At 43.2% G+C, this 27,780-nt stretch overlaps 1 protein-coding gene across 3 annotated transcripts; it reads left to right on the top strand.

Annotated features, from left to right (window-relative positions):
* Positions 1-347: 347 nt before the first annotated feature.
* Positions 348-22,715, top strand: tfg (trafficking from ER to golgi regulator). Of its 3 annotated transcripts, none has more exons than XM_029703803.1 (8): positions 348-507; positions 4,844-5,054; positions 5,355-5,438; positions 10,902-11,048; positions 12,117-12,287; positions 12,436-12,582; positions 20,893-20,976; positions 21,126-22,715. In XM_029703803.1, the coding sequence occupies exons 2-8, from the start codon at positions 4,871-4,873 to the stop codon at positions 21,536-21,538; spliced, it is 1,230 nt and encodes a 409-aa protein (XP_029559663.1). In that variant the 5' UTR covers positions 348-507; positions 4,844-4,870; the 3' UTR covers positions 21,539-22,715. The 3 variants fall into 3 exon arrangements, with proteins under 3 accessions (XP_029559663.1, XP_029559664.1, XP_029559662.1); XM_029703804.1 differs by having other exon boundaries at positions 4,841-5,054; positions 21,129-22,715; XM_029703802.1 differs by having other exon boundaries at positions 4,841-5,054.
* The last annotated feature ends 5,065 nt before the right edge of the window (positions 22,716-27,780 follow it).

The raw sequence follows: 27,780 nt of genomic DNA, 5'->3' as shown, positions 1-27,780 counted from the left end.
ATATAAAATGTGTTTTGATTTGGTTACTACATGATTCCATATGTGCTATTTCACAGTTTTGATGTCATCACTATTATTCTACAATGTTGAAAATAGTAAAAATAAATAAAAATCCTTGAATTAGTAGGTGTGTCAAAACGTTTTACTTGTACTGTGTGTCACTGCAACCATTGAAATGAAAAGAACGACCTGCAAAACACAGTACAAAGGAAAGCAGTCACACAGAGTCACACATTTATAATATAAAACTCAATTTCCCAACCTGCGCCTATGCAGAAAAAAATCTGCTGATTTCGCTCAAATGTCACTGTCAAACGTGTCAAATAGTTGAGCCGCTGCGACTGCGCCCTCCGCGGTATGCCACGTACAGGTTGACGTCGACAAGCGGACAGACTTCCTGATGAGAAGCTGGGTTTCTGTGTTTGCCAGCCTGGGTAACAGATTTTGCCTGACACGGTCTTCCCAGAACCACCGATACCACAGCGGGATCAAGACGTCCATTTACAGGTGGGATTCATATACTTGTCTTTTTCGATATTCTTAATATGTATGTTGACAACATGAATCAGATTCTAAACGCTAGCTATCGTTAGCATTTCTAGCTAACGATTGATGCTAGCATCGGGTTTGTTGTTTTTATAGCCTAATTTATTTGATGGTAGAAGTGCAATGAAATTGTATTGCTACATGATGACAAAAATACAATGAAATTGTGTGTTTGTGTTAAATTAAGTCGATGAACTTGCGTTCTTTGACGCCGGTAAGAATGTTCAGTTTGGATAAATATTTTGCAGGAAGTCAACATTATAACCACGAATGGGAGTTTTGAATGGGTCTTTATTTGTCAGGGTTCTACATCCTGTCAGTGACACAGGAAAATGGCCTGGTTATGTTTATGATACAACTTGGCTTGCATACCAGTTTGTTTCCTTTCGACACCTATTAACGATACAATTAGTTAGCTATCTAGGTTATAAATATAGACAGTACAACTGATTTTGAGTTAGCTAGTTTATTGACCTCACAATGAACTGTCAAGTTAGCAAGCTAGCTATATTGAATCTCAGACAAAAAGACTACAAACTGCAATCCTGAACCTCGCCCTTTCATTAACTAGTACTATAACTGCATGATTTATGTAACGTTACAAGCCGTATTATGTTGTCCTCGTTGGCATAACATAACTATTAGCTAGCGAAGTGTAATTGTAGATAATCTTCGCTAACCTTGTTTGACACTTTATTGTTGGTAATTTAATTTAGCTAGCTAGATACTGTACTGTTAGCTCTAGTTTGCTAGCCACTGCTGACCAGACCAACAAGTTGTTGGAGGTCACGTGATTTGAAACTATTGTAACTATTTTCTTGATGGGCTCATTTTAGTGTGGACTGGATAGGGAATAGATTGTTTATCCTAATCTAATCAGTTCAGCTGATTAGCTAGCTAGCCCGTATTTTATTCTAACGACATTAAACAGTAGTGTTCCATGATCTAATCAACACATTCTGGTAATTCCCTCTTTCCATTTAAGTTCCAGTACTAGGCCTATAGGCCAAAGTCTGGTTGAACCAGACTGACGGCTCAGGCTAGCTCAGCCGAGTTCAGCCTGTTGTACTTGAACCTTAGACTTTGGAAGCAGAGTGAAACTGTAAACTATATAGTAGCACTTGAGCAATGTTGTAAAGGGCAGTGACGTGTTTGCCATTCAAAGGTAAAGATGAGTGAATCCTAGGTTGATAGATTAATGATAACACCATTCTTCCATGATCCAAGCACTTTGTCTGTAACTGAAGTTTTTTTTTAAAGTGATGATTCTTATTTTTCAATGGTGGTTTTTTGGCTTACTAATCATCTATATGACTGTGGTCCTTTAGTGTAGAGTGGCTTATTTGCATCATAGGCTCCTGTTATTGTTATGCCCTCCCTCTCTTTCCTTAACCCTAAAAGCACCAACGGAGGTCATTCTTTTTACCCCAAATTGGTAATGATTGAAAAGACAGTCCATCAAGCATTAATACTTTTTATTTTAATCACCTTTTGTAACACAAATGGTGTAAATTCCCCAAAATAAGCATATGTTTTTTTTAATGTTTGCACATTTATAGCAGGGCGGGGCTTACTATATACTGGAAATCAGCACAATGCCTCTTGTGGTGAAATTATGGAAGTAAGAACTGCCAATGAAAATACATGGTCACTAATCAGGTTTCCAACCTTTTTTCTGCGAGTAAAGTACATGTCGGATAACATTTTTTAATGACAGGCCTGATGTCGACAAAACAAAATACACTAGACAAGCTGGGATGTTTTTGTGTCGATAAAATGAATTATCAGAGAAATGTCGGTCGGAATGCTTTAATTCTTAAGAATCGGCGTCCCATCGACGGGACAGTTGTAAATCATGCAGCGCGTTATGTCAAGATCACAGATTTTAGAGAAACAACAAATGTCGGTACATATGTCTTATATCGGCTGAAAGCTTAAATTCTTGTTAATATAACTGCACTGTCCAATTTGCAGTAGCTATTACTGCGGGGAAAAAATGCCGTGCTATTGTTTGAGGAGAGCTCCTAACAACAAAACACTTTTTCTTTGCGATAGGTTTGATAAATTCACCTCTTATGGTGAAATGTGTACTTACATTCTGAAATCTTGCTCTGATTTATCATCCAAAGGGTTCCAGAGATAACATGAAGTGTCGTTTTGTTAGATAAAATCATTTTTCATGTCCTAAAAAGATCCATATAGCATGTACGATTGATTTTGTATTTCTACTTGTTCAATTTTCAAAGAAAGGAATCTGTGAAAATCTCACCCTAAACGTTGTTTCAACGAGTCAAATCACGTTCGTATCTATTCTTCAGAGATCCTAGAAGGTAACAAGACTTCACTATTTCGTTAGGGGTGTAGTATATCCTATAGGACACCATATTTGGTCAGAGAGCGATGCCTTCATGGCACGCCGATGACGCGGGCGGCCATCATTTGAACGACTTTCTTTGTCAAATAAGCACCAATTGGGGTCAAACAAAGCTATCTAGATAGCCAATAAGCTGGGCTTTACCGGAGTATCCGGAAACCATGTATATGTTGTAAAATGTAGATACTAACCTTGTACGGCAGCAAAACTACATCATTTTGGACAGAAATTATAAGGATGTTCAGAGTTATGAAAACTGGTTGTTTTGCAAATGTTGAACTTATAATATGGCTACTAATACTTGGAAAGCTAAATCGAAGTCCAAGTATACAGATTTGGCGATATTCTTGCAGAAAAATGGAATATGAATGCAAATGTCTCCTTCACATGGTAGAAAAAGACCGGTTGTTATATTGTTATATTCTCCTACATTCAATTCACTTTTCCACAAACTTCAGTGTTTCCTTCCAAATGGTACCAAGAATATGCATATCCTTGCTTCATGGCCTGAGCTACAGACAGTTAGATTTGGGTATGTCATTTATTGAAAAAAAGGGGGCTATCCCTAAGAAGTTTTAATGCGCTAATATTGATATAATCATATCGAAGTAAACTTGGAGTCACGCGATGACAGCCTGTCTGCTACCCCTTCGACTCGTCGGGAAAGCATGCAGTTCATTAGGGCTATAGATGAAATAAGTGATGAACTTCACAGGGTGGTGAAAGTGCAAGGTGATGAGCTTGACGCTCCTTTCCAATAAATACTGAGTGTATTATTCTGGTGACGTATCATCGATACCTTGCTGCCGTTTCACTAATAAAACAGTCTTGCTCTTTTATCCATTTTATCTAATATTGTAGGCCATTCGTGTGCTATAGCCAACAGTGTGCAGATGCAGTATATGTATACTGTTGGCTGGAGTGCATGTGCCAATACCGGAATGGGCACACTTGCTATATAATACAAATGTCAATGTGAGAACCGTCAGTAGAGTTAAAAATGCAATGGAAACCCATTTAACTTTATTTGGTACATGGGAATTTAACCGCAAAAGGTATTTTTATGTGCACTACGTCATCACGCAGAGACTCATCTCTAATTTCATGAAAACATCTCAGGTGGGAAAATGTGCATGTTGTTTTTATGCAGATTTTAGAATGTTTGCATGAAAGTCTGTTGCCAATTGGATGGAAACCAATTGGCAACGGGCTGTCGGGGTGTGTCCCACGGCACTGCCTATAACTATAAGAAAGCTAAGAAGTCATTTATATCCAGCTCAGGGCTCCAGCTATGCATTTGGTTTGCTAACTTGTTAGCCAAGTGGCTGGATATCAAGCTTATTAGTTACAGCAGAGACATTCAAACCCTCCTGGATCAAGATCCCTGTTGCCTAAATTCTTTAGTGTCCCAAAAAAATAGAGCCTGTTGTGTGAACATTTGGTAATACCCTATACAGCGGTATGGTACAGACTGCCTCCCATACCGCTGTATAGGGTATTACCGAATGTTCACACAACAGGCTCTATTTTTTTGGGACACTAAAGAATTTAGGCAACAGGGATCTTGATCCAGGAGGGTTTGAATATACTGGATACTGCCATCCCTACTCTGTTCCCATTGCATCTGGAAGATGACTCTTGACCTGGTATAGACATTGACTGGAAGCTAAATATCTATTTAAATGTTATAGTGGCAGCCACGCCACCCAAGGGCCAAATCTGATTATATGACAAATGTTTTTTGTCTTAATCTAGTTGCTTGACAAAGTCCCAACATTTCAGAGGGATAAAAAAAACAAGCCCTGTTGGCGCTTTTAGGGTTAATGGTGATATAATAAGACACCATGATCCAACTTACATGATTCTCCGCATGCTCTAGGTGTGTTAAATCTCTCATGTCCCCCCCCCCCCCCCCCCCAGCAGTGGGAGCAGTAGAGGGCGGACGGCACCATGAACGGACAGCTGGACCTGAGCGGCAAACTGATCATCAAGGCCCAGCTGGGTGATGACATCAGACGCATCCCCATCCACAACGAGGACATCACCTATGACGAGCTGGTGCTGATGATGCAGCGCGTCTTCAGGGGCAAGCTGCAGAGCAACGATGAGGTCACCATCAAATACAAGGACGAAGGTAAGCTGTGCTGCTCTAGACCAGCACTGGATTAAGTTGTATTATCACAATTGTGTTAGCTAGATGTCCTCTGACCCCTCAACATTTAGCTGTTTCCTGCTGGTAATGGAAACAGAGGTTCTCTTCCAAACACTTGAGAATGCATCCCCCCCATCCTCCAGTAATCATCAGCCATAATAGTAGAGGTTACACAGGGTTCACCTATTCAGCCATTTCAGAATAGCCATTATCTCAAGAAATGGTGGAAAAAAGGACTGGAATGTGACCTGATTCTGATGCTGTTCTCTTCTCTTCCTGCAGATGATGACCTCATTACTATTTTCGACAGCTCGGATCTCTCCTTTGCCATCCAGTGCAGTAGGATACTGAAACTCACTCTGTTTGGTAAGATATTATCAGACACATACTTAACCATCCCTCCCTTTTTAAGAATAGGCCTATGTGCTGCTGTGCCAAGCATACCCATTTTGTAATAATCAAACAGGCTTGATTTGTCCCATTAGAAATTAAAGTAGGTTCATTATGTTATTCTAGTCTTTATGGTACCGTAGTATAAAGAACTTCTATCCTTTGTATCAACTTGAATACTCAGGCTGACTGTTCTGTTCCAACAGCCCCCTCTCCAATAGTTTTATGGTTCATGTACATTAACATGCCACTGGGAGGCAGTCTAGTCTCATATTTTGCCATTGAACCCGACATTCCTACTTCGACCCCCTTGACACTCATTCTCTCATGCTGGTATCGTCCCAAGGTCGGCGTCTGTGCTGCTGCTTGGGTAGTAGAGGCACCAAGCTATACTTGTGAAATTCTCTTTTCACATGACCCTCCTCTGAAGTCAAGCTCCAGCTTGCGTGCGCTCCATGGCTGGGTGTCAACCCATTTTAAGAGTGTTCTGCAGAGGATGATAGATGATTGACAATTGGCTTTTGTTTTTCAACAGAACACTTTAGGTCAAAGGGAGAGTTATGCTGGCTTTACTGCTTTAGGCCTAATCATCATGATGCCCTTGTGTGTGAGAGACTTCAGGTGTGGTCTAGCTGTGGGTCCATTACACAGAATTGTACACTGGCCAGGTGTTATGGATCCACCTTTGTTTTACAGTGCAGATATGTGTTACTGTTTACACCACACACACACACACACACACACCTCTGCTCCCGCTCATCTCCAATGCTGTCAGACCTCATTATGTTATTTCATGTGTTCTGCTCCCAATTGTACTGCAGAACAGTGTCCCTGAACTGTCCCTGCTATTATTAGATAGGGAGTGGCAAAAAAGACAGACAGACAATGAAGAATAAGAAAATAAATGTTTGGGGATTTATTTTTTTGTATTTTTTTACTCCATCCCAAGATCCAGAGCATCAGCATGCGCCACAGTCGTGACCTCACATGGAGCCCATATTTCCAGACATGTGCCAGGATTGGGAGCAGGAGGGAAGAGTGGGATCATCCCAGTGGGATGTGTCTCAATACAGGATCTTCTCCTGACCCCCTGGGTCTCTGCTAAATGTTACACACGCGGGGTTCTGGGATCCTGTCTGTAGAACTTTAAGAGAATTCTAAAAGGATTTCCACTCTCCTGTTTGAGATTTGGTGGTCTCCTGTAGTGTTGGACAGTGCTTTTCTCTGTCTGTTCTAGTCATGGTCCAGGAGTTGAGTCCTCTCAAATGACACCCTGTTTCCCATATAAATAATAATTTGGTGGGTGCTTATAATTGTCCTATTTCTCACATGTACAAGTGTGTATTAATAGGCATGTGACTTACAACATTTTAGTTGCGTATCCCACCCCTGAGACACCCTCGGAGAGTGGGCTCACGGCCAGGACCTGCCATTATCAACGGCGACCCTGGAGCAATTCGTGTTAATTGCCTTGCTCAAGGGCTCATCGACTGAATTTTCGCAAATGTTTCACCTTGTTGCCTCAGGGATTTGAATTAGTGACCCTTCGATTATTAGTCCCAACTCTCTAACCTCTAGGCTACCTGCCACCCATATCGTGCACTACTTCTGAACAGAGCTACAGCCTTCGTCTGGTTTGGGTCATATGGGGTTGCTGTGTCAAACCAGAGTCTACTGTGGGGCTGATTGTTCCCCTACTGGTACCAACTGACCATGTCCCATGATATCCCTGGAGGCGAAAGAAACGCACACCGGTTTAGCTGAGGTGCTGGCTAGTGGAGTAGAACACCTGTTTAGCTGAGGTGCTGGCTAGCGGAGTAGAACACCTGTTTAGCTGAGGTGCTGGCTAGCGGAGTAGAACACCTGTTTAGCTGAGGTGCTGGCTAGCGGAGTAGAACACCTGTTTAGCTGAGGTGCTTGCTAGCGGAGTAGAACACCTGTTTAGCTGAGGTGCTTGCTAGCGGAGTAGAACACCTGTTTAGCTGAGGTGCTGGCTAGCGGATTAGAACACCTGTTTAGCTGAGGTGCTGGCTAGCGGAGTAGAAGACCTGTTTAGCTGAGGTGCTGGCTAGTGGAGTAGCACACCTGTTTAGCTGAGGTGCTGGCTAGCGGAGTAGCACACCTGTTTAGCTGAGGTGCTGGCTAGCGGAGTAGCACACCTGTTTAGCTGAGGTGCTGGCTAGCGGAGTAGCACACCTGTTTAGCTGAGGTGCTGGCTAGCGGAGTAGCACACCTGTTTAGCTGAGGTGCTGGCTAGCGGAGTAGAAGACCTGTTTAGCTGAGGTGCTGGCTAGCGGAGTAGAAGACCTGTTTAGCTGAGGTGCTGGCTAGCGGAGTAGAACACCTGTTTAGCTGAGGTGCTGGCTAGCGGAGTAGAACACCTGTTTAGCTGAGGTGCTGGCTAGCGGAGTAGAACACCTGTTTAGCTGAGGTGCTGGCTAGCGGAGTAGAACACCTGTTTAGCTGAGGTGCTGGCTAGCGGAGTAGAACACCTGTTTAGCTGAGGTGCTGGCTAGCGGAGTAGAAGACCTGTTTAGCTGAGGTGCTGGCTAGCGGAGTAGAAGACCTGTTTAGCTGAGGTGCTGGCTAGCGGAGTAGCACACCTGTTTAGCTGAGGTGCTGGCTAGCGGAGTAGCACACCTGTTTAGCTGAGGTGCTGGCTAGCGGAGTAGAACACCTGTTTAGCTGAGGTGCTGGCTAGCGGAGTAGCACACCTGTTTAGCTGAGGTGCTGGCTAGCGGAGTAGCACACCTGTTTAGCTGAGGTGCTGGCTAGCGGAGTAGAACACTTGGAAAGGAAAAGGAGAGCCGCACACTCTAGGAGCTCAGATACAATCATTTAATAACCAACGGTTCAACAGACAAGCTGTCTTCATCAGGGTTGAAATACTCGTGGTTAGGTTATTAAACTATTGCATCTGAGCTCCTATAGTGTGCGGCTTTTCTTTTCCATGATATCCCTGGACCATATTCTCTTTCCTCTGTGCCCCTATAACTCTTTCTCACCCCCATTCAGCCCTCTGCACAACACTGTCCCTGTGAGGTTCCTGTGTGGTGATTTAGCACCTCTGGCCTTCTACAGATGAGGCTCATATGAGGGACTGACGCCTTCCTCTGTTGAATTATCACTCTTATTGCAATTGTCTGCTAATTCCATTCCCGTCCAGTCAGTGCTGGTGAGGATTGTGGTGCTATGGCAGCCTGTAAGGCCTCTATAGAGCAGCACTGGGACTCATTGAGATGAGACATGGTTCCTCTAGTCTCTCAGGCCCAGATGTATGCTGGGGTGTTTAGCACTAGGCAGAGATCCATCTAGGGCTGGGCAGTATGGCCTAAAAATATTTTGTATCTTCTCAAACTTAAGGCAGATTCACTATATATACAGTGCATTCGGAAAGTGTTCAGACCCCTTGACTTTTTCCACATTTTGATAGGTTACAGCCTTCTAAAATTAATTAAATTGTTTGTTTTTATCAATATAAAATGTAGAATATTTTCATGCCAGTGGGATGGAAACCTAAGAGTTTGTTTCCAAATGACCGATTCTGTTGGGCCATACCTCAAATGCAAATAGTGAGTTTAAACTGCTTGTCAGAGGAAGAAGTTGTCTTTGTTGTTGTGAGTGGCAGGCGGAGGGGCTCGGTGTGCGGTGGGGCTCGGTGTCAGTGTGCGGAGGGGCTCGGTGTCAGTGTGCGGAGGGGCTCGGTGTCAGTGTGCGGAGGGGCTCGGTGTCAGTGTGCGGAGGGGCTCGGTGTCAGTGTGCGGAGGGGCTCGGTGTCAGTGTGCGGAGGGGCTCGGTGTGCGGTGGGAAGGTGCACCGTGCACACAGCACGGACGGAGACAGAACGCTCATAAAGAATGTGAAATAAAAAAACAGATTCTTGTGATACAGGCATTTGGAACATTGCGCTAAAACATACATTCATATGAATTTGATATCGCCCAGCCCTAGAGCCATCACTAGGCACATGTACAGCAAACACACAGTTAAACGTTCTCTCATTCACTCTCTAACACACCCACACACAGAGCTAACAGCATAAGACCCAGTGAGCAGCAGAACTGTACTCATGCATCTTCAAGGCCCAGACTGTAGCCACTGTCAGCACTGTTCATCACTCTTGTCATGCATAGTAGCCTTTGTTTATTTTTCCTGGATGATATAATTGCCGTATCCCGTATATCACTACAGCATGCTGCCCGTGAACGGTATTACCTGGCTCCTCTCCTCTCTGGAAAAGCGCTCTTGAATAACCTAGTACTTCCTAGTACGTTGACATTTAACCCACTCTCATTGACCATGACCTGGATGGATCTGTCTGGCCTAACCATCTCTGACCTCGTGTCAACATCAGAGTAGTTCATTTAGGAGTTTGCCTAAGAACACAGGCTATATATTAGATAGATGGTGCTAACAGCTGTTATGTAGTTGTTATTTCATGGAGACATGACTCCACATTTTCTGTGCTATGTACTTTGACCTCTGACCCAGTGTTGTGGTGGTGGAACCAGGGGACTACTACTCCTCTCTGAGACTGCAGGTGTCTGGGGCTCTATGTCCAAGAAACGGCCCTAGTGTCTGCCTGTCTGCAGTCTACCCCCTTATGACCCGCCACTAACAGGACAGGTGCACGGCATAAACATACACATAAATAACAGAATACATGGACAGTTATGTGAGAGATTGAGTGTGTGGATGTTGCTGTGTCCAAACCGCAGGATTCCTCACTGGCAAGAAGCTTACAGATCTCTCCCACGCTGGGAGTCTGATCACAAAGACGCTGGGAATCCCCCACCACACACACACACACACACACACACACACACACACACACACACACACCTGCTGACTTATCAGACTGCAAATGTCTGTGTGTAACAAAAGTAATGTGCTTACTAATGACACAGCCTACATTTGATTTTAATGGGACAAGGTTTATGAGAGATGGGAGGGACTAGTAATAATCTAATAGTAATAATGGTTGTTGGTTTGTTCGGGTGCCATGTTGTTCCTGGCTCCACAGCTGAACATCACGGTCTGTTAATCCTACTTACCCTGAACAGGCCTGCTGCTCGGTTCCTAGATAATTTTATCTGGTCTGGACCCCAACCCCTGGTCTGGTTTCATCTATTTTGGTTTAGTCTGGAATTGACTTAACTCACACAGGACCATAAGAAATGTACAAACCTCAAGACTCATCTGTTACAGTGATCAGGAGGGCTGTCTGGGGGAGATTACTCCATCACTGTCTTCCATGGCTCTGGAGTGCTGCAGTGGGGATGGAGAGAGATGGCTTGTGGAAGTGGTCCACCCCCTTTCACCCTCACCTCCTTCTCCCACATCTTGAAGTTCCATACCGAGGCGCCACATTCAGTATTTGAAATGTATTGACGTTGAAATCGTCTCACACGTTCTCTTCACACTCTCTCCCCCCGACAGTGAATGGTCAGCCGAGACCTCTGGAATCCAGTCAGGTGAAGTATCTGCGCAGGGAGCTCATTGAGCTCAGGAACAAAGTCAACAGTCTTCTGGACAGCCTGGAGCCCCCCTCAGAACCTGGCCTGGCTGCATCAGCACCAGACCGTGGTAGGTACACACATACACACCCCTATCTGTTTGCTAGTGTGAAGTGTGTTTTACGTCATTTAATTAAATACACACATGCACACATCTAGCATATTTGTTATAACTTTGAAATACCAACAGCTACAGGCCGTTTGTTTTTATCAGTTCATTCATTTCTCTCTGAAACTGATGGTTTGTCCTCCTTCCAAAACATCCTTCACTTCTAATCCAGTGGACCAATCACATTCCACACCTGCCCCATGTTGATTTAAAAAATGTAACTAGGCAAGTCAGTTAAGAACAAATTCTTATTTACAATGACGGCCAACCAAAAGGCCTCCTGCGAGGACGGGGGCTGGGATTAAAAATAAAATATAAATATAGGACAAAACACACATCACAACGAGAGACAACACTACATAGAGAGACCTAAGATAATAACATAGCATGGTAGCAACACAACGAGAGACAACACTACATAGAGAGACCTAAGATAATAACATAGCATGGTAGCAACACAACGAGAGACAACACTACATAGAGAGACCTAAGATAATAACATAGCATGGTAGCAACACAACGTGACAACATGGTAGCAGCACAAAACATGGTAAAAATATTATTGGACAGACAACAGCACGAAGGTCAAGATGGTAGTCACCACAACAACTGTCAGTAAGTGTTCATGACTGAGTCTTTATGCCAGGGGCAGTTTCCCAGGATGCGTTGCATCAGCGTTGTTAGCTTGCTGGCGTGTGGCGGACGGCAACAGGTGGATTTGTTTATCCGTGGCGTAGAGGAGAGAAGTGTGTAAAAGTTTATTTTTTATTTTTACAAGGTGTTTCCTTTGGTGTGGTAACATCCTTAACCCAGGGTTAGGATAATACACCAATTAAAGCCCCTCGTAAGCCCTACTTACGCAGTGGTTTGACAGTTCAATGATTAACGATAATTGAACTATTTATGAACAACTCTCTCTGCCTCAAACTGACGTGTGCTTCTCTAGCATCTTTGTCCATGTCTTTTTTGTGATTGTGTGTTGACATGTGTCGTTCTCTCTCTCCACTACCCTCCACTTCCTCTCTCCAGACTTGGTGGATAGACATGAGGGGAGGGCGGTGGCAGCAGAGGCAGCAATGAAGCAGGCCCCGGTGCCAGTCAGCGCGGCCAGCATGTCGGCCTTCGACCCCCTGAAGAACCAGGGCGAGGTCAGCAAGAACGTCATCTCTGCCTTCGGCCTGAGTGAAGACCAGGTCCCAGGTAATTCCATCGTTGCCTTGCAATTTCTTTTTTCGCTTTATGTTTGTACTTTCATTGTAGTCTACTGACTACATTGTTGTCACATACCTTACCCTCACTCTCCACCCTGTTTTATTTTTCACATACCCTTTTGCTATCTCTTATCTAGCCCCCCCAGGTGTCTTGGCTGAGGAGCGGTCAGGTACTCCAGACAGCATTGCATCATCCTCATCTGCCGCCCCCCAGCCCGGAGTGCCCCCCCAGCCACAGGCCCCCTATGCAGGGGTACAGCAGGGACCCCAAGCAGCCATGGACGGTTAGGAACACACACAAAACACACATTGTAAATTACCATGAAACTCAAACACAGACACACCATAGCTCTGCATGAGTGAATATATGTAGGAAACGCTGTAATCTGAGGGATTGTGCAGTAGGAGAGTACAACACCTGTGGTGTCTGTAAATAACGTGGGTTTAATGGCTGTTTATGTCCCTGGAAACGCATCACATAACCATGACAACTTAAGTGTGGGGGTGTTGTAATAGCTGTTTATGACCTCTGAGAGGGAGAGATTATCAGTGTGGGTGGTTTAGCACCTCCAAATACCTGGGGTCCACTGAGACTCCTAAAAAGTGTGTGCGTGCATTGACTCTGTTGCTTTGTCCTGTCAAAATAGGAGAACGAATTTGGCCCAAGAGTTACCCCATTTCAGTTTGTGCTTTAAACTGATCCTAGACCTGTGCAGTGCCTAAGGGCAGCCTTGACCCAGTAAGTGTGTTGTGGAACACTTGTCTTGCGTGGCAGCATTGGGCCGTTCTGCTCCAGTAGAGTTGTCACTACTCCCAGTCCCTACCACAGTTGTTTTTTTGTTCTATTTTCACCTCATCGCTACAGACATAACTTTATGGGTGAGTCAGTTTCACAATGGTTTAACCCAGATGTTCACTGCTCGGGCTTGTCTACAACCACAAACAGGAGGAATAGATTGCCCTACTTGTATTCATTGTTTGTCAAGCTGTTGAAATGAAATGGAACTGCCATCTTGGTAGGGGATTTAATGCCATTGATGCAGCAGAACTCTATGTAACTCGGTGATGGCTAGATGTTGCACTTGGATTGGCCAGTTCCCCAGTCCTGAATCCGGTACCGTATTTTTGTTACACTCTGCATGCTGTGATTTAGTGGGTGATGTATCTGTAACATAAGACTGTATGTAAGCACATTTTAGATTTAATGAGGAATTCCATGTTATCACAGACACAGAGAAACTGTTCACGTAAGTAACTTAATCAACTGTATAAACAGTGTATTCATGATCTTGGCATCCATCTTAGTCAGCCAGACAACTCTTCATGTAGAATCCCCTCCTTCTGCCATCTGCACTCCACCATGAACATCACGTAGTTCTTGGAAAATGGGATGTCCGCCGTCTCGGGCCCCTCTAACGGAGGGATGCATGGACGACGGATCAGATCAGACTGAGGTGGGGAAATAAAAAAACAAGCAGTCATCCCTCTGTAGTCTCTAGTTGCGTGCCACTTTGGGGTCGTGTTTTTAGGGGGAAATGTTGCCTTCCCGACCAGAACTTTCCCTCTAGGACCTACTGGGTATTCCCATAATGATGGTGTTCTGGAATCAACAGAGGTGTGCTCTGCTGGCGAGTTAACTCCTACCAGGTGACTAGGTGTATGTGTCCTAGGGTTTGGCATCTCAGTATATGAGATGGACAGGAAGGGAGGGGACAGAGAAATTTTGCGAGTCAGTCCTCTTATTTAGCGAGTTCGTTATTTTGGATGTGATGTTTTGTCTTTGGAATGCGCTTTTTTGTTGTTGTGGCTCTCCGTAGCCTCCATCTCTGGAGATGTATCCGTTTTCACCCAAAAAGACCCACAAGCAGCACGCAGACAACCGCACCACGGGATCCAAACCACAGCTGGAACACACATCCACACGGTAGGCTCGTTGAGCTGTGACTCAGAGGAACCATACCAGCACCTCCAAACCACACCTGGAACACCGACTGTGGTTCCACATGGTCACGGTTTGACCGTGTTCCCCAGACCAGTGGTTTTGGCTCGGTCAGTGTTCAGGCTTCTCCAAGGGGTTGGGGTTGAGTTTAGCAGAGCCAAGACACCCATAAGAGTCTTAAGTTACACAGTAATTCTTCCTTAGTTCTTACTTGTAACTCAGTGATTCTCTATAAATTCCAGACCTTTGTGCTGGTCACTTTTAGTTTGTCCATCAATGACCGCATGGTCATATAATGGTCATTGGCAGTTATTAGGTTCAGTGTGACCTCGCTTACCATGTGGTTGGCTGTCCTTTTAGATGTTGAGTCGATCCCTGTCATGGCAGGGCATCTTCTGGATGTCGTCATGGGTTCATCCTCTTTTCTTCGCTGTGCTTGTCCCTCCATCCGGTTCTCCCAGACTTCCAAGGAGGAGAGCGGCTCTGGGCTGCAGCTGGTAGGCAGACAGCCTCGTCAGGCTGCATGGACATGTTTTCACCAATCCCAACACTTCAATGGTGTTTTAAAAAAGAATAATGTTTTATTGTTGACCAGGAATAGTCTCAAAGGAACAGTGCACTTCTACCAACATGTTGGGAATGAACATGTTGATTAAGGGTGTGGTGCACTGGGAATATGCACAGAGAAGACTTCTTCAGAAAGTCAACGTGGACACAGATCATGTGCTTTGAGGGTAGATGGCCAGATAGCTCCCCCTCTTTCTCTGACAACACATGGTTGGTTTGTGTGTGTATATAAGCAAACTTGGCACTAACAAGATCCCTTGGCAGGATATGTATAGTGGCGCTCTTTCATATCAGACGATGATCAACCATAGAGGAGTGTTCTCTGGGTGAGAGGGCAACAGAGTTATAGCACACCTGTTCACCCACCTCAGTAAAGACGGTGATACTTTCAGACTACCAATATACTCGTTTCCTTTTTGAAATCATCCCCAAAAGTATAAAACTACAGTCAAGCAATGGCATTCCAGAGAGATTTTTCCAGCTGTTTTTTGTTCAGTTGAAGGAATACATGTGCAGGCAGCCGGTCTCTCTCCATAGAGACCCAGTGATTTCTCTTTCCTTTGGGATTTAAATGTACTGAGCAGAGATCAGAGATGAAGTCCTCTGGCCAATGAGGCCTGACGGCAGCCCCATCCATCCCTCCATCACATTATATAATACACATGATGGATAGCAGGCAGGAGACCAGAACAGCCAACCCACACACACACAAACACATTGTCATTCTCACTGGAGCACCATTGTGCTCACATTACAGGGGTTGACAGTGGGGTTACAGCTGTTGTCCCCCTTCATTATAGGCTCATTAACCCGTGGACCTTAGACTGACTGTCCTGTTGTAACTTATTGTTGAAGTAACTGATTTTTAACTTGACATTTTCCATAGATGTTGTCTCAGAGCAATATATCTGGTTTCATCATATAGGCTTTTCACAATTTGCATCATGTTATAATTGAGGGAAAAGCAATGGTGGAGGAATAAAACGGTTCATTCATCTGGTCCAGACCTGGGGAGAATTAACACCTAAAATATCCTGAACAAAAATATAAACACAACATTTTAAAGTATTGGTCCCATGTTTCATGAGCTGAAATAATAGATCCCCAAATGTTCCATATCCACAACCTTATTTCTCTCAAATTTTGGGTACAAATGTTTTTACAACCCTGTTAGTGAGCATTTCTACTTTGCCAAGATAATCCATCCACCAGACAAGTGTGGCATATCAAGAAGCTGATTTAAACAGCATAATTACTAGGGATGCACTGATATTTTCCTTGCCAAAAAACCTGATACCGATATTACATTTTTTTAGCCTTTTAAGCATTCTAGTACAGTTAAATAGTTACACACACACACGGACGCAGCGGTCTAAGGCACTGCATCTCAGAGCATGTCACTACAGTCCCTGGTTTGAATCCAGGCTGTAGCACATCCAGCTGTGATTGGGAGTCCCATAAGGCGGCGCACAATTGGCCCAGCATCATCCGGGCTAGGCCGTCATTGTAAATAAGAATTTGTTCTTAACTGGCTTGCCTAGTTAAATTAAGGTTACACACACCACACTGACCAAAAAGTTATTTTGTTGGCACTTGTCCCCATTACCAGTAAAACATAATCAAAACCTATTTCTTTCACTTACTTGCTGTTTTGTTGTTCATTTGTTTCATTCTCAACCAGGATTTCATCATACATGTCAAGCAGTGAAGTTTCAGCTCTGTCCGCAGCCTCTCTTCCTTGGTGCGCACTGTCACTGTTTCCATCTTGTCCAGCTGTGCATGAAAACATTTCATGTAAACCCAGTTTCTTGTCTGTATCGAAGTAGCCGTCCTTGTACCTAGCATCGAGCATGGTGGGGACACAATAAAGGGGCAGAGAGAGAATGCCACCGACTTGCTTGTTCACAGCCTCGAGTACGTTTTGTACGTTTTAATCTTAAGCCTAGGCATTCCGCTAGCGGGACAACTTCCGGTGAAACTGGAGGACACACAATTCAAATAAATAATCATAAATATTATGGCTGTTAAACATTTAGATAAATATAAGTGTCTAATGTCGGTTGAAAGCTTCAATTCTTGTTACTCTAACTGCACTGTCCGATTTACAGTAGCTATTACAGCGAAAGCATGCCATGTGATTGTTTGAGGACGGCGCCCCACATCAAAATATTTTCCCACCGGCACAGGTTTCATAAATTCACAAATAAAGATGAATTATTCACTTACTTTTTGAATATCTTCCTCTGATTTGTCATCCAAAGGGTTCCAGCTATAATATCTAGTGTCGTTTTGTTAGATAAAATCCTGCTTTATATCCCAAAAGTCTGTTTAGTTGGTGCCATCGATTTGAGGAATCCACTCGTTCAACATGCAGAGAAAGGAATCTGAAAATCTACCCCTAAACATTGTTTCAACAAGTCAAAATGCATTTCTTTTTACTCCTCAGATACTATAATATTTCTTACGGAAAGAAGTATGTTCAATAGGAAACCGATTTTAGCAGGTGCGTCCTTTCTTCATGGCGCGCGCAAACACGAATTTCCAAGACTGGGTCCCTGTACTAAAACTGATATTTCTTCTTCGTTTTTGAAGTTACAAGCCTGAAACCTTGAACATAGACTGCTGACACCCTGTGGAAGCCATAGGAATTTCCAGTATTCCCATATACTTTCCATTGTAAGAGCATGGTCTCTCAACAACAACAAAAAATCCAGTTGGTTTTTCTTTGGATTTTCTCTTACCATATCTATGTTATACTCTCCTACATTATTTTAACATTTCTACAACCCTCAGTGTTTTTTTCCAATGCTACCAATTATATACATATCCTTGCTTCAGGGCCTGAGCATCAGGCAGTTTACTTTGGGCACGTTATTCCGTCAAATTTTGAAAAAGGGGGCCAAGCCCTATGAACACCGGTCTGTGTCGGCAGTTTTGTTGAGCAGGCGTTTCAGTGCCATGACAGAGGGTATCACGTCTGCAGACAGTTGATTAGCTTATTTCTCCAGTCAGTTGTTCGAATGGCGCTAGTAGTGTGTTCATGTTTCAAACATGTTCTCAAATGCCATTGAAATGGCAGCAGCGGTATGATAACCAGCCCATTCTTGCGCATGTTCTTGAGCATGCAATACGGCTTTCCTTAGTACGAAATCCTCGTCGACCCACAGTGCCGTCAGACTCCGTATGCTCATGGGGCTGACATTGCTGGTCCAAATGTCAGTCATGAAGCTAATAACAGTGACACTCGTGGATGTTTCAACGATACTGTGTAACTCTAGAGCTGTTGCCAGATAATGTAATGTTAATTTCTCTACCAAATGCTGCCTCCAACTTCGTTTTAGAGAATTTGACAGTAGGTCCAACCGGCCTCACAACCGCATACCACACCAGCCCAGAACCTCTACATCTGGCTTCTTCACCTGCGGGATCGTCTCAGACCAGTCTCCAAGACAGCTGAAAAGTGTGGGTTTGGACAACTGATGAGTTTCTGCACAAATTGTCAGAAACTGTCTCAGGGAAGCTCATCTGCGTGCTCATTGTCTTCACCAGGGTCTTGACCTGACTGCAGTTCGGTGTCGTAACCAATTGGGCAAGTGCTCGCCACTGGCACTCTGGAAAAGTGTGCTCTTCACAAATGAATACTGGTTTCAACTGTACTGGGCAGATATGGTGGTGTGTATGGTGAGCGATTTGCTGATGTCGGTGTTGTGAACAGTGTCCCCCGTGGTGGTGGTTATGGTGTGGGCAGGTATCAGCTACGGACAACAAACACAATTCCATTTTATTGATGACAATTTGAATGCACGGCGATACCGTGACGGCATCCTGAGGCCTATTGTGCCATTCATCCGCCGCCATCACCTTATGTTTCAACATAATGCATGGCCTCGTGTGCGTTATGCACAGGAGATGTGTCGCGCTGCATGAGGCAAATGGTAGTCACAAGATACTGACTTTTTTTTATTTTTTTATCCACCTCCCTACTTTTATTTTATTTTTTATATAAAGGTATCTGTGACCAACAGATGCATATCTGGAGTCATGAGAAATCCATAGATTAGTGTCTAATGCATTGATTTCAATTGACTGCTTTCATTATGTGAACTGTAACTCAGTAAAATCTTTGAAATTGTTGAAATTGTTGCATGTTACGTTTATTTTTGTTCAGTGTAGTAATACAATGTATTAACAGAAATGATTGTAACCAGATGACGGGGATTAACGGTACATTTACTACAGGTAAAATTGATAAAAAAATAAACAAAGGGCAAACAATTCCCACAATGAATGCACAAGATTTGGCAGGATACAGCTGAGTGCATTCTGGAGAGAGACACACCTATAGGTTATCATCGCCACACCTTGTCTTAACATTTAAAAATGATACTCAAGACACATTTTCAATGCTTTTCACTAACAGCCGCAACTTAATAATCAGCTAGGCTTTTTGCCACACGCGCCGCCTTTTGAAAGACTTCCTCATCATATGCCATTTCTCTCCTGTTCTATTGGTTTTCATATTTCTTTCTTTTGTTGTCCAGGAGCCGAAGACACAATCCTAGTCATATCAACCCATCCTAGTTGTTGCATCTTTAGAGTCCCCCTCTAAGTTTCTAACAGAGATTTTCATCTCTGTCATATACTGCTGGCATCAGGTGCAGTGTTTAGAATGGTGTTTTCCTGCAAATTGCATTTTGGCAAATGTTTGAAAATTGTTTTGTCTGCTTCATTACAGGAGTGTCATGTTCTGTTAACATGCATTACCATAATGTAAATGTGGTTTCTGTTATTCTGAACACCGTGGGTGGATGCTCTAATGGGTTACTCACCCAGTGCATATGGGTCTGGTACATTTCTCAAATGGACAGGAAATTGAAATCTTCCAGATCACGTTGTCAGGCGCCACTTTTTATTTTATTTTTATGGAAACCCTGGTGTGGTGGTTGAGAGCTGGGCAATATGGAAGAAAGTTAAACATAATAAATTGACAGAATTTTAACAATATTGAATGAAAAATATTAATATTACCCCTTAACTACTACAACTTTAAAAGTTGTAGCTATCAACTGTCCCATCAACAGTCCCATCAACAATCACCCATATTAGTACAGTTATTTAATTTCAAACTTCACCTTTTTCTCGTAGGTCATTATTGGTTATTTATCATAATGAACTGCTGAAATTTTTTGTATCTTTCAGCCGCTTTCTTGAGTGAACTATCACATAAATTACTGCTTCATTAGCTTACTGATAGCCTAGCATCAATCTCCAGGCCCTATTCCCTCACAAAGGAGTTCCATAGGGCTCTGTTACGAGCCCTCTCTAAGAGTGGAAAATCAACGCTCTGCTTTAACTGGCACATGAAAAACCAGTGAACCGTAAACCAGCCTTCTCTCATTATCCTTTTACTCTTTGTGTTTTTAATACGTCGTCGCCCTACTTTACACGCCAGGGGCTTTGGGTGTGCGATACAGGCCTAGTAAAGGGAATACACTGGTGGCCAACTCTACATGTTTGCTGAACATGGTGAGACTCACTGGAAAACTTTAGTTGGCCAACGGTTTCAGTGTTTTGCGAGTGTAGTTTGCTTTTATTTTCAGACACTCTTAAACCCACTCCTCAGTCCACGTTATTAAGGGGACATGCAATTCTAGAGTTTTTTTTTTTTTTTTTTATTTTTTTTTTTTTAAATGGGACACGGACTACACACACCCAGTTAGACGTGAGGTCATGGCTAATAAAAGCTGGGAGGAAAGTGGCTGTCTACTGACAGACCTGTTTAGACAGACGACACTCGCTTTGACCCAATACACACATTTATTTGGATAGACCAGTGTGTATGTAAGAGCGAGCAAGGGAGCGAAATTGTGTTTAGCTTGGATCTGTACAGCTGACTGTGATGTGCCATAGAGCGTTGTCTGGGTGCAGGGCTTTGAGGAACCAATCCTTTTTTAATTATAGCGGTTGGAGCTGTTTGTACTACGCCCATTCTGTCTGATTCTAGCCAGGTGTGTGTGTGTGTGTGTGTGTGTGTGTGTGTGTCTTCCTTCCCCAGCAATCATACTGTCTTTCTTTCTTCCTTCTCCAGGTCAGATGTACCAGTACCAGGCCCCAGGTGGATACCCACCCCAGCAGCCAGCACCACAGCAGCAGTATGGCATGCAGTACCCTGGTAAGACTCACACTTTCCTTTAGAAAAGGTCCAAGAAGGACAAGCTAATCTTCTAACAATGGCCCAGAGCTTCACAGAAATGATGCTATGAATCACAACTAAAAGTTATACTCTACTTCTCTCCCCAACTCTCTTTCTCGCTCTCTCAGCAGGATACACCCCCCAGCCCGGGGCCCCGCAGCCTGGCGGCCCTCAGCCCCAACAGCCGCAAACTTTCCAGAACTACCCTGCCTCCACCTCCCAGGCCCCCGCACCTGGCCAGACCCCAGCCCCCGGCTTCCAGGGAGGCCAACAGCAGGCTCCTCCACCTCAGGGTGCACAGCAGTACCCCCCAGGGGTCTTCCCTCCCCAAAACTACACCTCCCAGGCCAACCAGCCTGCCAACTACAGCCTGCCCCCCGGCTCCCAGCCCCAGCCTGGCCAGGGGTACCAGCCCCGTCCCGGCTACACCCCTCCCCCCGGTAGCAACGTCACCCCCCCTCCCGGGGTGTCAAACCCCTACGCCCGCAACCGGCCCCCCTTCGGCTCGGGTTACGCCCAGCCTGGTCCCGGGTACCGGTAAAAGAGGGGAAGGAACGGGGAATGTTATCCACCCACCTCTCCCCTGCGTGTCCTGGCTGTTAGGCTTGGGTTCGGTAAACATGGTCTGCTAATCTGTCCATCCCTCTCAGTCCTCAGATATTGAGGAGTGTATATCCCAAACAAGCTACAAATCCTCAGTCTGATCGTCTGTTTGTATTCTGTCTCGCCCCTTCACCACACACACCGATGTGTTATGGCCCTGCTGTACGACACACAATGTACTCTAATAGAGCTGGGACGATAAACCAAAAGTTATCAACACTGATCACACTGACCATTTATCGAGGACATTTTACTGATATCAATAACCACAATCAGTAGCCTATACTAGAGAGATGTGAAGTTTGAAATTAAATAAGTTTGCTAATATGGGCTATTGCCAACATTACTTTTGATAGTTACAACATTTTAAAGTTGTAGTAGTTCTAAGGTTATGGTAAAATACAGATGTAGGCTTACTGGTGCACATTAATGTTCAAAATTTATCGTTCTATTAATCGTTATGGTGATAATTCAGTAATTTATCGTAATATGGATTTGTGTCCATATCTCCCAGCTCTAGGCCCCACCCTCACTCTCCAGCCCTGTGTGTCTGTCATTATGAACATGTAGTCAGTCTAAGTACTCACCTGAAAAGACCAAAACAGGCTGGTGTATGAAAGCTGTTTATTCTTTTCACACATTTTATTTTGCTAGTCTGACATCTGTAATGCATACATGCATCTGTATACGCTGGTCAACAGAGGACGTTGATTCCTATTGCATGTAACTGGTTTTGGGATAGACAGTAGTTTGCGGAAGCGCGTCTACAGATGTGTGTATGAGAGACTAGTGAAATAGTGTTCAACTCTTTTTTTTTTTTTCTTTTTTTTGTTATTTGTTTTCCTCACCGCCATGTTGGTATTATGATGTGTCATGGAATCTTGCCCTTGATTGAGAACACTAGCTGCGTGTTAAATTATGGGAGGTGTAGTTTTGATCATCCAGAAGAATCCTTCCATGTTTAGCCTCTTAAATCACCTCATTGTTTGCTATTGCTCTTTATTTTCCTCACTGGTTTATACTAATATCAATCAGAAATTCCACCTTGAAGTGACATTTTAGTTTATGTATGAACTAGCATTTTCTCTGGAACCTAATAAAGGCTTTGAAACCCAGCTTGAAGTTTTGTCTGTCTTTGTTTTGATTCTTTCCCTCTCCGTCCCCTCACTGGTTTGTGAGTTCCCGGCTCCGTGTTGAGCTTAGCTTTCGAGAGCCTTTCCTCCCACCTAGGTGGATTTGGAAAAGTGTGGTAATGCTGGTGTTGCTATTTGTTTTTCTAATCAGGCATTGTGGTTGGCTGGCGGTGAAAAATGTGCTTGGTCCCTCAGCTCTGCCTGTCTTTAGTCAACTAAGGCCCAAAAGAGTGAAATGTGTTGATTTTGTGTGTCCACTTGCTAATTCTATAACCATATGAACACCACACATACAGATATGCCCAATGCATTTACAACAGTCAGAGCAGTAGTAAAAATAACCATACTTAAGGATTTATTGTAGAAAATAGATACAGTAATGGTTGTACATATCTGAAACAAAAATACAATTTTCTGTTCAACACTAACAACAATTGGGATTGAAAATAACACCTGCAGCCATTTGTGAGCAGCTATACACAATGTAAAACAATCTTAATTAGGTTGTTGGTTTCCACATAAAAATAAGCCTTTACTGACATGGTTGTCTAATATTTAAACTCAAACAGGTTGGTCCAAATGTAGCAAAAGATTGCAAGGCTAAAGACAAAGGGTGTCATTGGTGAGTTGAATTTTTTCAGAATGTTGTAGATGGATGTACTGTATAAAACGGACATTTCCTCATTGTACATACACAATACGTTTCCATTTGAACACTGATGTTGCACCCTCCTGAACAGGCCCCAGAGGTGGACAATTTGGGTCACTTCCAATGTGCATCAGTCCACATAACGTAACATTCCTGGCACGTTCTCTAAATTGAAATGACTCCAGATGAGTGAAAGAACAAAGCATCCCGTATGCTGCTGTTTCCAACTGAGCCCTTGAATCTTACAAGGCCTCAGTATCTGATGCTCGTTTCTCTTATTTGGTCGTTCATTGGCTACAGAACCCATTCAGGTGTTTTTCCAAGTGCTTGACACACCTGAAGTCAGTAGAACCACCTTGCAGTACAAACTTTATGTTGAGACTTAATGGGAGTTCAGAAATATTGTTCTGTATATTACGTTGTAAATAATGGACTAAGTAGTGTCAATTTACCGGTAGAAATACAAAAAACGGTTGATTAAATTTTTCGGTTGCTAGAGGCGCGACCCAGTTTGTTTGATATTGATGGGTGAGCCACAGTTGTTCATTCTATATGTTCCGTTGCCATGCTCGCTGGCAATGTCCTTGTCCCTTGTTTGCTAGCTAGCCAACTAGCTACGGTTAACACCATCACGACCTCTGCAGCCAGAATAACAGCAAAGTAGCTGCATTTGTGTTTGTTTAAGCTGTTTTCTATTTAAATACATTTTGATGCATCCATAACAATGAGATGATACCAGATTTTGCCTGGCATAGCTAGAAAAGTTGGCCTTCTCGTCAGGACACTCACACTTCATTATGAGGAGATCACATTGATATCAAACAATAGGCTAGAGCTAGCTAAGTACAGTGCATTCAAAAAGTATTCAAACCTCTTGACTTTTTCCACATTTTGTTACATTACAGCCTTATTCTAAACTGGATTAAATAGTTTTTTCTCATAAATATACACACAATAACCCATAATGACAAAGCAAAAACAGGAATTCTGGAGTGCTATCAGTGATCATTGTGTTCTTGGTCACCTCCCTGACCAAGGCCCTTTTCCCCCGATTGCTCAGTTTGGCCAGGCAGCCTGCTCTAGGAAGAGTCTTGGTGGTTCCAAACTTCCTCCATTTAAGACTGATGGAGGTCACTGTGTTCTTGAGGACCTTCAAAACTGCAGACATTTTTTGGTACCCTTCCCCAGATCTGTGCCTACCGCTGAGCTCTATGGACAATTCCTTCGACCACTTGGCTTGGTTTTTGCTCTGACATTCACTGTCAACTATGGAACCTTATATAGACAGGAGTGTGCCTTTCCAAATCATGTCCAATCGATTGGATTTACCACAGGTGGACTCCAATCAAGTTGTAGTAACATCTCAAGGATGATCCATGGAAACAGGATGCAACTGAGCTCAATTTCGAGTCTCATAGCAAAGGGTCTGAATACTTAGCAAAAATTTCTAAAAATCTGTTTTCGTTTTGTCATTATGGGGTATTGTGTGTAAATTGATGAGAAAAAAACAATCAATTAGTCAATTTAATAAAGGCTGTCACTTAAAACCTCTTCGGGATAGGGGGCAGTATTTTCACGGACGGATGAAAAACGTACCCAAATTAAACTGCCTGCAACTCGAGCCCAGAAGGCTAGAATATGCATATTATTAGATTTGGATAGAAAACACTGAAGTTTCTAAAACTGTTTGAATGATGTCTGTGAGTATAACAGAACTCATATGGCAGGCAAAAACCTAAGAAAAATCCAACCCGGAAGTGTGAAATCTGAGGTTGTAGTTTATTCAAGTGATTGCCTATACAGTGACTTAGGGTTCATTTTGCACTTCCTAAAGCTTCCACTAGATGTCAACAGTCTTTAGAACCTTGTTTGAGGATTCTATGGTGAATATGATGGGATTAACAGCCCAAGTAAGTAGGTGTCCCATTATAAGGCATGGGTATAGTCACGCGCAAGGACTTGGGAGCGAGCTGAGTTCAAATTCACTCCTAAAGAGAATGGATAGGTCCGGTTGGAATTTTATTGAAGATATATGTTAAAAACAACCTAAAGATTGATTCTATACATCGTTTGACATGTTTCTACAAACTGTAGTATAACTTTTTTTTACTTTTCGTCTGGACTAAGTAAGCACGCGCGTTGTGGGTTTGGATAGTGAACCTAACGCGCGAACAAAATGGATGTATTTGGACATAAATATGAACTTTATCGAACATTTATTGTGGAGCTGGGGTTCCTGGGAGTGCCTTCTGATGAAGATAATCAAAGGTAAGTGAATATTTATAATGTAATTTCTTAGTTTTATTGATTCCAAGATGGCGGGTTTCTGTTTGCTAGTTGTTGGTGTCTTCTGGGCTGTACTCAGATTATTGATAATTATGCTTTCGCCATGAACCTTTTTTGAAATCTGACAAAGCGGTAGCATTTAGGAGAAGTCTATCTATAATTCTGTGCATAACACTTGTATATTGATCAAAGTTTATGATGAGTATTTCTGTAATATGTGTGCTCATTGCTCATTCACCGGCGGGTTTGGAGGGAAAACATTTCTGAACATTACGCGCCAATGTAAAATGGGGTTTTTGGATATAAATATTAACTTTATCGTGCAAAACATACATGTATTGTGTAACATGAAGTTCTATGAGTGCCATCTGATGAAGATCATCAAAGGTTAGTGAATATTTTAGCTGTACTTTTGGTTTTTGTGATGCATTTAGTTGCTTGGAAAATGGCTGTGTGGTTTTTCTTGTGAAGTTTATGAAGTAACATAATCTAATTTTATGCTTTCGCCGTAAAGCCTTTTTGAAATCGGACAATGTGATTGGATTAACGAGAGTCTTATCTTTAAAATGGTGTAAAATAGTTGATTGTTTGAGAAAATGGAATTATGAGATTTTAGCTGTTTTGAATTTGGCGCGCTGATTTTCCACTGGCTGTTGTCAAAATCAATCCCGTTAACGGGATCCTATCTCGAAGGGGTCCTCAACAGGTTAACAAAATGTGAAAAAATTCAAGGGGTCTGAATACTTTCCGAATACACTGTAGTTTGTTGCTAGTAAACCTTCCAATATGATAACCAAATTCAAAAATATCAGTTGCTGAAAATGACGGGTCAAACTAGGAACGTGGGAGGATTTGACAGCATAGCTCCACTTGCATCATGACTGCAACAGTAGGGACCACTAAATTCATGTTCACATCACTCACCAGTGGTTATTACGAGGAAATTCAAATACAAATTCAGTATAATTGTAGGCCAACTCTGAATTTGTTTATTTTAAGCTAGACCAATTATGTACCAAATGTCTTAAATCAGTATTTATTTTATTTTATATTTTTGGTCAGGGGGCCGGAACATAATTACAAATTTGTAGACAGCAAATTGCCCGCAAGAAGGGCAAACAGATATATTTGACTAAGTATTAATAATTTCAACCCTTGCTTACATTTGTATGCGATTACATATCTCTCTATTATGTGTGGGAATACATTGGAACCAATTGCCAAAATTAAGATCACTTGGAGCTGATTTGCTGTTTTCAGTCTTTTATGTCCCCCCAAAAAACTTGGGGCCTTGGCTTATAAACTCAGCAAAACAAGAAACGTCCCTTTTTCAGGACCCTGTCTTTCAAAGATAATTCGTAGAAATCCAAATAACTTCACAGATCTTCATTGTAAAGGGTTTAAACACTGTTTCCCATGCTTGTTCAATGACCAATAAACAATTAATGAACATGCACCTGTGGAATGGTCGTTAAGACACTAACAGCTTACAGACAGTAGGCAATTAAGGTCACAGTTATGAAACCTTAGGACACTAAAGAGGCCTTTCTACTGACTCTGAAAAACACCAAAAGAAAGATGCCCAGGGTCCCTGCTCATCTGCATGAACGTGCCTTAGGCATGCTGCAAGGAGGCATGAGGACTGCAGATATGGCCAGGGCAATAAATTGCAATGTCCATACTGTGAGATGCCTAAGACGGCGCTACAGGGAGACAGGATGGACAGCTGATCGTCCTCGCAGTGGCAGACCACGTGTAACAACACCTGCACAGGATCGGTACATCCGAACGTCACACCTGCGGGACAGGTACAGGATGGCAACAACAACTGCCCAAGTTACACCAGGAACGCACAATCCCTCCATCAGTGTTCAGACTGTCCGCAATAGGCTGAGAGAGGCAGGACTGAGGGCTTGTAGGCCTGTTGTAAGGCAGGTCCTCACCAGATGTCGCCTATGGGCACAAACCCACCGTCGCTGGACCAGACAGGACTGGCAAAAAGTGCTCTTCACTGACGAGTCGCAGTTTTGTTTCACCAGGGGTGATGGTCGGATTCGCGTTTATTGTCGAAGGAATGAGTGTTACACCGAGGCCTGTACTCTGGACTGGGAT

The sequence above is a fragment of the Salmo trutta genome, chromosome 20 (assembly GCF_901001165.1).
Source record: "Salmo trutta chromosome 20, fSalTru1.1, whole genome shotgun sequence".
NCBI lineage: Eukaryota > Metazoa > Chordata > Actinopteri > Salmoniformes > Salmonidae > Salmo > Salmo trutta.
This window is presented reverse-complemented; position numbering and strand designations above follow the sequence as displayed.